General features: G+C 38.9%; 1 protein-coding gene across 1 annotated transcript in view; it reads right to left on the bottom strand.

Moving 5' to 3' along the window:
* LOC113525375 (receptor tyrosine-protein kinase erbB-4) overlaps positions 1 to 11,396 on the bottom strand; it is a 366,993-nt gene extending 355,597 nt beyond the window's left edge. Inside the window, 1 exon segment of the mRNA XM_026911874.3 lies at positions 10,902 to 11,396. Within this exon segment, the coding sequence (XP_026767675.2) occupies positions 10,902 to 10,980 (79 nt within the window). The 5' untranslated portion in view covers positions 10,981 to 11,396.
* Between the last annotated feature and the right edge of the window lie 979 nt (positions 11,397 to 12,375).

A 12,375-nucleotide genomic window follows, 5' to 3' on the forward strand; every position in this document is an offset into this window, starting at 1 on the left:
CTTATTTACTTACCTTGCATGAACTGACAAAATTATTGGCACCCTTTGTGGAAAATGAGCAAAAATAAATTAATATGTAAGCATGTATGTTTTTTTTTTTAAAGTACTACAATTATGGCAGTGGTGGCTGAACAGTTAAGGCTCTGGGTTACTGATTGGAGGTTCAAGCCCCAGCACTGTCAAGCTGCTGCTATTGGGTACTTGAGCAAGGCCCTTAACCACATCTGCTCCAGGGGTTCTGTATCATGGCTGACTCCAGTGCATTTTGTTGGCTCTGTATTCATACTCTGCACAATGACAATAAAGTGGAATCTTAATCTTATTTCTGCAATAGAGTGAGCTCAAAAATTCTCACATAGAAATTAAACAGTTGTTGGTGTGTTTTCTACCTTAACATTTTATGAACATTTGTTTTATGATGTAATGGGTCACATGACCAGGCACATTTACTTCATGACAACCGTGTTGAACTCTACAGATGCAAGGAAAAGACTTTATAATAGAGATACAACTGCCTCATTTGGTACTTATTTGGTACCACAGCGCTGTTGAATTCTCGATTCTGATTGGTCAGAAGATGTTGATTAATGTTCAAACACCGCAGCTCTGATAGGAGGAAGACGGAGTTTTACACTTTTTGGGTCCTTGGGGACATGATGAAGGAACAACAATTATAATTTGATAAGAGGTACTAACTTGTTTCCCAGATTTTCAACAACATTAAACATAATTATAAATGGATAAAAATTATGACATGCTGTTCTTTAATAAATAGAAAACTGCTAATGTTAGCAAATTGTTGTGGTGTAAGCGGAATAAAACAAGGGATAATCGAGCTTCGCATCAGCCTCTATCACACCACCAAATCATTTTCCTATAATTATTTTCCTATAATCGCACACCGCAAAGTTTCCTTATTTAATACGACTGTACTGATGAATTTATGAGGTTATTCATAATAACAGGTGAATATGTGAACAGTTACAATTATGATTATTAGAATTACAGTGTCTCACTGATAATCCCAACTATCCATATTACACTGATTTTTAAAAAATTATTTATTTTAAAGTTAATAAAACGTAAGTTATACAAGGTTAGAGGTTATAAAATGTTATTCTGTCTTTTTTTGATTACTGTTTGTTTGCACAATGAATTAAAATGTTAGCACATGCTTTTAAAGATTTTAAAATAAGTAGGTCTAACTGATGAACTGGTGCAACTTTCCGACTCTGCAGTAATCAGATACAGGAATAAACCTTCTATTTTCACTACTATTTCAGAAAAGGCATACATTAAAAGATCATGTACACACATATATGGCTACTGAAGCTTTAAAAAAATTCCCTGCTTCCTTCCTTGCATTTTCCTGTAATCTGTATGTTACTGATATTGTAATAATTCATTTTCCGTAATCATTCAGCCATTTTGGATGCAGAAAGAAACAAACAGGTGCGTCGAAGATGGCACATGTGGTTGAATCCCTTCTCCGTATCACTCCACTGATGTGTGAGGATCACGAGGAAAGATTGATTTAAAATACACCTGGAGTTTCATCACATGAACAAATACAGTGTGATCTCCGTGAGCAGGAAACAGAGCTAGAAGATAAACCAAGGGATTATTACTTCAGCGCCCTCGGCTCCCTCTCTGGCTCACCTGCCTGGTATGAGAGAGACGAAGAGAATGTATAAGAGAAGGATACATAGAGTGTGAGATGTTCCAGAGATGGACTGCATGAGAGAAAGAGAGAACGGAGAGCTCCAGCTGGAGTGGGCTTTTCGGAGCTCAGGGCAGAGAGTGGCACCGTGCCAGCAGAATCAAAGAGAGCTTTTCTTCCCATTGAGGCGCCTGGGCACAGAGGTCACCCCGCCTTTCTCGGTGCACCGTGGGGGGAGAAACCAATAAGCCGGTTCTGTGAGAGACGTCAGCTTATTGCTGTGTAGGCTATCTCGTCGAGCTTTATTGGAATAAAGGGAAAAAGAGGAAGCAGAGATGGCCTTGTGCTTGGCCGAGCTGTGCCGTGTAAACATTTGGATGGACTGTGAACTTGAGATGAGCTTATGAATAAATATTCAGTGTTCTCCAATCGAATCCAGGACACTGTGTGTGCACTGCGGAGTGAACTGGGTTACAGATCAGATCAGTTAAATAGAGACAGGTTAACCCTGTCCAACCAGAATGATTGAATTCCTCACTGCATTTAGAGCATCGCTACTGCTCAGGGCATTGAGTCAGACAGCTGCAGTTTGTTCACTATTAAACTGAAGTAATTGAGCTATGCATCAAGCCCCAGTTTGTCAGTGTGGAGCATAATGTTCTGTCATCTATTACTTTTATTAATAAAAAAAATGGTAGTTTGTCTTTCTGTTTAGTGGATTGTTCTATGGTTTTGTATATTTCAGAGTTATTTTATATGTACAAAATTTCCTGATATTTACATCCAGATGTGTTAAACAACTTCCAACATGGCACCTTTGGTGGCAGACCACCCAATTTTTAGGTGAGCAAAACTATTGGAGCAGATAGTCATAAAGTAAAGAAAGTAAATAACACTTAATATTTAGTTGCATTTCCCTTGCTTAAAATAACTGCATCAAACCTGTGAGCCACTAACATCACCAAACTGTTTCACTCTTTTCTGTGATGCCTTTGGTTTGTACAGCAGCTTCTTTCAGTTGTTGTTAGTTTCGGGGGGGGGGTGGTTTCCTCTTCAGTCTCCTCTTCAGGAGGTGAAATGCATGCTCAATTGGGTAAACGTCTGGTGATTGACTTGGCCAGTCTAAAACCTTCCACTTTTTCCACTGAGGAAATCCTTTGTTGTGTTGGCAGTGTGTTTTGGATCATTGTCTCTGGGGATTTCTCTGTAAACTGCCAGACGGAATGTTTCTCTAGACTTCTGAATTCATTCTGCTGCTACCATCATGATTTCCATCATCAATAAAGATGAGTGAGCCTGTTCCAGATGCAGCCATGCAAGCCCAAGCCATGACACTACCTCCACCATGCTTGACTGATGAGCTGGAATGTTTTGGATCATGAGCAGATCCTTTCTTTCTCCATATTTTGGCCTTTTGTGGCTCATCTCTGTATTTCTTTACAAATTTCAATCTGGTCTTCTGATTCTTACAGCTGATGAGTGGTTTGCATCTTGTTTTATCACCTCTAGGTTTCTCCTCTGGAAGTCTTCTTCGAACAGTGGATGTGATACCTTCACCCCTGCCCTTTAGACATTGTTGGTGATGTCACTGACTGTTGTTTTTGGCTTTTTCTTCACAATGTTCCTGTCATCAACTGCTGTTTTTTTTCCCCCTTGTCTTTACTAAATGTTCAGTGTTTACTAAATATACCACTACCACATATTTATTTACTTTATTTACTATTTATTACTTCCTGTCAAAAACTGTTGGGTTTTGATAGGAATAACTTATTCTGATTGGCCCTGTAAACGTACTGTACCTACACACAACTTACACACACGCTTCCAGGTCCTACTATGGGCCTTAAAGGGTTAAAGATAAGAGAATGAAATGAACCCAGAATAAGCATATCATTAAGCATATGAGATACATGCAATCCTCTGTAATGAAGAAGGCTGCGAATCTGAAGCTCGGGATTTGCCGGGGGTTTGCCTCCTGGCACTGTAATGAATCCAATTAATCTGATTCTGAAGGCAAAATGTAAATGTGTAGCAGAGAAACGGAAAAAAAAGGGTTTTATAAGTGCAGTAGTGTTCATTGTCATGTGTAAGGTACATATAGCAGCCTCATACAATCATGCAGTGTATCTGACAGACGAGACATGATTGCTGTGTTGATAGTCAAGCTATGAGATTAACGTAGCTAGGAGATAACTGACGTTTCACCTACAATGTTTTGAGTGAATTTAAGCATCACACAGTGATGTCACAAAACCTCGTGCGGGAACACTGGGCGGATCCGACCACCTGGGACAACCGGAATCGTTTATTTTCTTTCAGTTCGCTAGGCCACGCCCCCGAAATCTCAACGTTTCGCTGGCGTTTCTAGTGGACTTAAGTTTCTCAATACGGATTCTTCCTGTTCTTATACAACACTGTGTATCTACAGAATTTATTTTCATTCTTCTTCATTTATCTTCAGTAAGAGCTTTATCAGGATCTGGAGTCTATCCCGGGAACTCTGACCGCAATGCGGGAATACACACTGGATGGGACACTAGTTCAGTGCAGAGCATCAAAAACACTGACGCGCTCTTTCACGCCCTCATTCGCACTCTCATTCACACACTCATTCGCACCCTCATTTGCACCCTCATTCACGCCCTCATTCACACATACGTTTGCAACCTCGTTCGTGCCCTCATTCGCACACTCATTCGTGCCCTCATTCACACCCTCATTCGCGCCTCATTTGCACACACATTCGCGCCCTCGTTCGCACACTCATTCACACACTCGTTCGCACCACAGAGTAGCCAATTCATCTACCAGCAAGTTTTTGGGAGGAAACCGGCAAACCCTGAGCAATCCTAGGTGGACATGGGGAAAATATGTGAAAATCAGAGACAGTAGCCTGAGCTCAGGATAAAACCGGGAACACTATCCGCTGCACCGCCATGGTTAGGGCATGTATTTGTAAAAAAAAAAAAAAAAGCTTTTGCATGAAACTTCTATTAGCTTTGTAACTTGACCAGCATCTCTTGGCTAAATGATTACATTTGGTGTAATGGGGAAATCAGTGAAAATTATATACAAATCGTGAAAATGATGTTATAAACCAGTGGTTCTCAAAATGTTGCTTGGGAACCCACAGGGGTCCATGAAGCATAGCCAGAGGGGAATGTGGGGAGGAATGACGGGAGACCTCTGACTCCTGGTAGCCTATAAATAATGTCAACTCGGACAACGGAAAGATCAGGAATAAAAACCTCCAAATAAACAGGCAAAATATTACTGTACACATTTAACTAATGATATTTGAATACTTCGATTATGTTCAGAATGGGGCTGTGAAATTTATTTTACAGTTAAGGGGGTCCTTGGGTGCAAACCAAAAAGGTTTGAGACCAATACAGAGAATCATAAAAAGAAATCATACCATGAAATATGCTGTGTGTATTTGTTCAGTGTCGATATGCATGAAATAAAAAATCAGACAATCTAAATTAAAACTGAATAAATACATGAAAATGTGTGTGAAAAGAAAGTAGGACGCTAAATAGGTCAGGGCTGCTTCTGTACACGTGTGTAGAAAATGTTGGCGCCTTCGTCTACTAAAAGTATGTTTGAAATGGAAAAGTACACTCACAGACAGAGAGAGCGAGACAGAAAGACAGAGAGAGATCGTTAAATGATACACAAGGTCAGAATAAATCATCCACATCAGCATCAGCAGTGTACAGTGCATTCACACACACACACACACACACACACAAACACACACACACACACACACACACACACACACACACAAACACACTCAACATTCACTGTAGGTGAAAAAAAAAAACCACAGAAATGATCAGAAGTGAGTTTAATTACAAAACGATTCACTTTCACCCAATCTCTCTCCTCAGCTACGGGACTTAATCCAGGCTCAGGCCGATTAACACGCTGATATTTGTGTTCGGCGCTTCTCCAGCGGAGAGGCTCTAAATGTCACGGAAGCAGCTGATTTAAATTCACAGCTCTCTTTGCTCGCACCGGAAAGATAATATCATCTTCTCCGCTCAGAGCCGATAGAGATCACAAATCCAAATTACAGCCGAAACGGCTTGGTCTTTCACACAGGCAATTAGCTGAGACTACAGAGGCGAAGGATCAGGACCTGTGAGCCTTCACCATCTCCATCATCATCAGAAAACAAGACTATGTGTCTTTGGAAAGAAAAAAAAAAAAACTCACTAGATGAGCTATAAGGTGAGTAATAGTTTGTGATCCCCTGGTCACCATTTTATTCCAGACGGTGTGAAGAAGTCAGCAGTATCTGTAACCTAAGACTCAACATCACGGCTTTCAGAAAAACTTCCCTTTTTTTTTTTTTTTTTTTTAAGAGGACAACTTAAAACGACCCTTCAAATAGTAGCGATGGAACGATATCACTTTTTTCTTGATAGCCACAGTGATACTGAAACCTTGAGTGTCAGCCAATATTGATATTTTTTTTAAGCCGATATTTTTTTTTATTCTTTAAAGACTACTTAGCTTTATTTTTTTTTTAGTTTACTGAAGCCCTTAAAATACTGGGGGAAAAAATACACAGTTAAAAACATGACTTTCACAAAAACACAGCTTGCACACAAAAATCAGTTATATTGCTAATAAAATAAATATATAAAAATAAATAATAAATATATTAAATATCAATCTGAACAAAAAAAATACAATCAAGTCTCTCTATATGCAAATATGTCCAGTTTCCAAAAAGTTTTAAATCCAATTCCAATATTTCCCAATATTTATCCACCGATCCACCATTTTTGCTAATACCAGCCCGACATCGATCCTGTGTATCAGAGCGGCACCACATCTAGTATTATTTTCAGATCTAGTATTATGTTCAGATAATACACACGTTACGTAGATCACTTTAGACTTTCTGCTTTCTCACCTCAAAGAATTTTCACCTCTGCAAAAGTATCCGCTTTCATTTCCCGTTATTCGTTTAAGATTTCTTCACAGTCACTTACACTCTTACCATACACACTTCAATCTAGCGCCATTCAGGGTTCTTCGCTTAGATCATCTTAAACCCTGAGAGGTTCTGAGAGGAACCCAAAGAACCCGGTCTCCACTTTTAATCACCTGCATTACTACTAGCAGTGCTCAATCAAAACAAGGTACAGGGCAATGCTTAAAAAAAAAGGGCATCTTGACGGTTCTTGGGTAGTTACACTCTCTGAGCTGCTAAAAAGGGTTCAAAAAGTAGAAAACATGATGATAGAGAAGTACACTGTTGTGGGGATCTACAGAGAACCTTCAAGTCCCCGTACAGGGACAGGCAAAGAAAGCTTGGGGTTCTAGATTTAACTTTTCTTTTCCTTTTTCTAAAAGTAAGCTTGTTTGTGCACTTTTAGTTTTAACGTCATTCGGTCATTCATTTATTCATTCATCCACTCACTCTATTCTACTCAACCATTTCATCATGTCTATTTATTTATTTATTTATTTGCTTAGTTACTTGCATATTCATTCACTCATTCATTGATTCATCTTCAGTATCTGCTATGTCCCATTTATTAACTATCTATCTATCTATCTATCTATCTATTTATTTATTTATTCGTTTACCTACCTTCTTACATATTTATTTATTTATTTATTTTGCATACTTGCTTATGTACTTACTTACATATATTAATTCATTCACCTTCGGTAACTGCTTTATCCTGGTTATTTATTTATTTATTTATTTATCTATCTATCTACTTACTTATGTATCCATTCACTCATTCACTGATTCAGCTTCAGTAACCATTTTATCCTGTTGGTTGGTTAGTTGGCTGGTTGGTTCATCTCTCCGTTCATTCGTTCATTTATGGATGTATATTCAGGCAGAGGGTCAGTGGTGGCTCAGTGGTTAAAGTCTCAGGGTTCCTACTCAGAAGGTTGGGGGTTCGAGCCCCAGCACTGCTTGTATAAGGCCCTGTCTGCTCTGTATCATGGCTGACCCTGTGTCATGTTAAATGTGACAAATAAAAGCTTCTTCTAGCCACTTTATCCTGGCTGTTTATTTATTTAGTAATTTATTTTATTCATTTATTTATTTCCATCTTCACTGGTTTGCATGGACACATACAGAGGATGATTTATTTATTCATTCGTTTATTAACATATATTTCCCCTTGTCCTGGGAGTGAATCATTACTGGTTCCACGTGAGGGAGCTCTTAAAGCGCGTTCTACATTTTCTAAGCGGGAATAGCAGAGCACATTACAGGTGAAACAGACTAGCAAGATTTCACGCTCAGGAGAAATCAACACTCCTCCTTCGATTGTGCTCCTGGTGAACATTTAAACTCGATGTTTACGGAGAACACTGCAACAGACTTCTGATCAGAGAGGGTTTCATGTAGAAACCATTAACCTAACCCCTTACAGAAACCGTTTTCTACACGTTTAACTTCAGTGTAATACTAAAGCGCCAATGACAGGGACCAAACGCAGCACCTCGCCTGATAGAGAGAGAGACAGACAGAGAGAGAGAGAGAGAAAGAGAGAAAGAGAGAGAGAGAGAGAGAGAGAGAGAGAGAGAGAGTGTTTGTGTGTGAGACGGGAAAAGTCACCATCATGAATGAAAAAGAAATAAATGTATTTAAATTACCATATCATCACCTTTCCTTCTCTCTCTCTCTCTCTCTCTCTCTCTCACACACACACACACACAGACACACAGATTTAAACTTCCCACTAAAATAAACTTTCTCTCTCCTGGGCATCGAGTGTGTCATTTCTATTTATCACCATATTTTACGAACACACATCCTCACTGCTTTTATCTGTCTATAGGATTTACTGATGCTTTAATCTCGTCTCTAAACATGTCCAATCTACCGTAATCCACTTCCTGTCAGTCCAGGATTCTCCCAGTTTGCAAACTATTCCATTCACCTGATAAACAGGAAGCAGTTTAAGGCATGGCTTTAATAAAAAAAAAAAAAATGCCATGGTCTGAGATTAATAACAGAAATTATTTGATGCTTATTAATGTGGTGTCCATTATATTACTTCTAAAATGACTAAAAAAAAGAATGATTGCAATTATTACAGGTCGTCTTATAAATGAAGGAGGAATAGCCTAATCTCCCTGGAGAACATTAGTGCACAATAATGCCATAAAAACTCTTAATAATAATAATAATAATAATAATAACAATAATAATTCTTATAGATAATTTTTTCCATGGAGATTATTATTTTTATTTAAAATGTCACGACTGATAACAGAACAAACTCATTTAGTGCTCGTTAATGTGGTGTTTTTTGATGTTACTTGCCTACAAAACCTCCAAAGAAACCAATAAATAAATAAATAAATACATTTTTTATAAAATAAAAGCTTTTTTTTAAATAAATAAGACTCTTTTTTTTGGGTATGAAATATGGATTGTTTAAAAGTATGCATCTATATATTATACATCTATACAGACTCCCTTTTCTCTCTCTGTCCTTTGTGTGTGTGTGTGTGTGTGTGTGTGTGTGTGTGTGTGTGTGTGTATACAGAAATCCTGAGAGCATCTCCGGTTCTTACCACCACCATGTGGAGATCCAGGCCACTGTAACATTTATGAAATACTTCAAGTGAAGTGCTTTCCTCCTTACTACTGACAAAAGTGAAAAAATATAAACCAAAATAAACTAAGAGATAAAAAATTATTATTATTATTATTATTTTTTTAAAAAAGTGATCTTATCTAGTCATGCGGATCACATGATCAGCATATTTTCTCCAAAACACCAGAACGTAGACGTACATCATATATAAAAAGCAATACAGCGTGTGTGTGAGAATGTGAACTATTAAAGATGATAAGACTGTAACACTGCCCTTTACTGTCCACTCCGGTGAACTGCAGGAGAACTTCCACACACGGCTACGCATATTAGGAAGCAATGTGCAAAAAACAGGACAAAAACTAAACACCACAGGTGTCTTAAGCTGATAGCCACAGCTTTAAATAAAATTATTCAGTCTTCTTTAATTACACAAGTGCTATCTATGGGTTTCCAGTCTAACACACACACACACACACACACACACACAGACATACACACAGAGCTCTAAATGAAGTGCACTGGATACCGTAACAGAACCCGATAACTTCCAAACACAGACACACAGACAAAACTTTTATACACACTCAGGGGAAAAAACAGGCAATAAAATGCAGCTTTTAGTGTATAAACATCCATCACCATGAATTTGGTGAACATGAGGAACATAGTGTAGCTTTAAAACTTATTTATGGGACAGAAGGATGTTATGGAGGAGCACTGTTCTACTTTACAAGGTATATTTATGTTTTATGTACCCCCAGGTTGTTTTTTTTTTTTTTTTTTTTTAAAGAGATGGCAAATAATAAAAAAAAATATATTGTATTTTTTTTTATTCTGAGTATATATTTTATTTATTTATTTTATTTAAGCACATAGTTTCTTTTCTCCCAGTAAAGTCTCCTAAAGTGTCTTCTGAGATAAATCAGCATCAGAAGGAGAAAAAAATAGCAGAAAATAAATATCTGTAAATAATAATAATAATAATAATAATAATAATAATAATAATAATGCAGGGCAAATGGTTATTTCAGTCAGGAAGAAAAACACAAATAAACTTTAAAATAATAATAACAAAATAATAGAAGAGAGAGAGAGAGAGTGTGTGTGTGTGTGTGTGTGTAGGGAAAGAGAGAGAAAGCTGCGCGCATAGACAGGTTGCCAGATTGTAGCAAATGTTTTGATCCTAAATTCACTATAAGACATGATCAAACTTTAATTACGTCAGAGCAAAATCCGATTCACGATATGAGAAAGCACGATAACAGACATCCTGTGTGTGTGTGTGTGTGTGTGTGTGTGTCCCGTGCGTTATAAGCGGTAATGACGCTTAATGTGATAAGGCTCACATTCATTTTTCTGATTTTCGTTAAGAATCATGTGAAGAGGAAGATGTGTGTAAATGGAGGTGTGTGTAAATGGTGCTGGTTTTTCTCCATTTATGTGAGAAGAGAAGAACTGATAAACTGATAAACTGATAGCCTGCGTAATGGAGATCTAGGACAGATAATGAGCTGATGATTTATTCCCCAGTCCACACTCATGTGAGGGAAATCCAAACACACCCCATGACACGAATTCAAACTAAATCGCACACAAGAACCACTGCGTAAAAGCCAAGCGCCGGATTTGGCAACCCCTGCGCTCACCTTGCTGTGAGTTGGTCCCTCGCAGCGGCGCCGAGACGAGCAGGAAAGCCAGGCAGCAGAGAGCACAGGGAGGAAACATGGCTCACTTCGGCACAGGAGCAAAAAAACACACAGCAACTCCCATCAAAGCTCCGGATAAAAGCTCCTCATAAATCCGCTCCCATGTCCGACAGCCGCGGCGCGTCCGCGCGTAAAGCACTTCAACTGGCGCTGCAGGATTTTTCTCTCCGCTCTCAGCGCAGATCAGCAGCACGTCGCTCGAGCCGATGCCAAAGTTCAGACTGGCTCACTGTCACTGAGTGTGTGTGTGAGTGTGTGTGTGAGTGAGTGTGGGAGAAGCGCTTTGGTCAGGATGGTGCTGGTGCTGCTGCTGTTAATGCTTCATGCCATTACTCTCTCTCTCTCTCTCTCTCTGTGTGTGTATGTGTGTGTGTGCGTTTGCGTGCGTGCGCGCGCGCGTGTGAGTGTGTGTGTATATGTGTATGTAGTCAGACTTCTCTACGCAGCGACGCCACAGACCCGACAGGACACGCCCACCTGCTCGAGCAGAACCACCCACTACGCACAGGATTGGTCCAAAGTGAGGGTGATTACGCATAAACCCCGCCCTCCAGCGTTCTCATTGGTCCACAGTGCGGTCCCGGGGTGCACCTGTTTCACTGTACACAAAGATTAAAGTGCACAGTAAAGCTATCAAACTTTCAAAACAGTAGATAGATAGATACATAGATGGATAGATAGATAGATAGATAGATAGATAGATTTGGAAAGGAGGCACTCCTGCTCTACAATCACTATTTATTTATATATATTTATTTTTTCTAAAGGCATACTCAATTGGTTTCATCTAGCTAAATCTCTCACACACACACACACACACACACACACACACACACATACATACATACATACATACATACACACACACACACACACAGAGTGATTAAACAAATGCTAACTAACTTTACACTTTCCTTTACAGTGTTGTTGTCTGGGGTGTTTGTTTGTTTGTTTGTTTGTTTGTTTTTTTAAATGGCCACCAGATTGAGCTTGGAGCTAGATGAGTCCAGTAGCTAGATGAGAACAGCTGAAGAGGCATGACCAGAAAGCACTGTTACAACAATGCATTTCTCTCTCTCTCTCTCTCTCTCTCTCTCTCTCTCTCTCTCTCTGGTTAACTTGTATTTGCAGCACAGTGATATATCTGGGTTTAAGCCACAGAAGCAGCAGGATGACAAATAAAAACGTGCTTCACAAGAAAGGCGAACACAACACGGCACAAATAAACAACTAATCTCACAGAACAAACAGAACAAACGACATTACGCTTTAAAATAACGAGGATACAGTGGAGGCGCATGGGATCAGAAATCAGTGCTTGCTACTAAAACGCATCGAGGCTACAGTATCATTTTTGCATTTCTTTATTATATTTATTATTGGTTTGTACTGATTTACTCTCACTGTGAGTGCC

Source organism: Pangasianodon hypophthalmus, chromosome 5 (assembly GCF_027358585.1).
Source record: "Pangasianodon hypophthalmus isolate fPanHyp1 chromosome 5, fPanHyp1.pri, whole genome shotgun sequence".
Lineage (NCBI taxonomy): Eukaryota > Metazoa > Chordata > Actinopteri > Siluriformes > Pangasiidae > Pangasianodon > Pangasianodon hypophthalmus.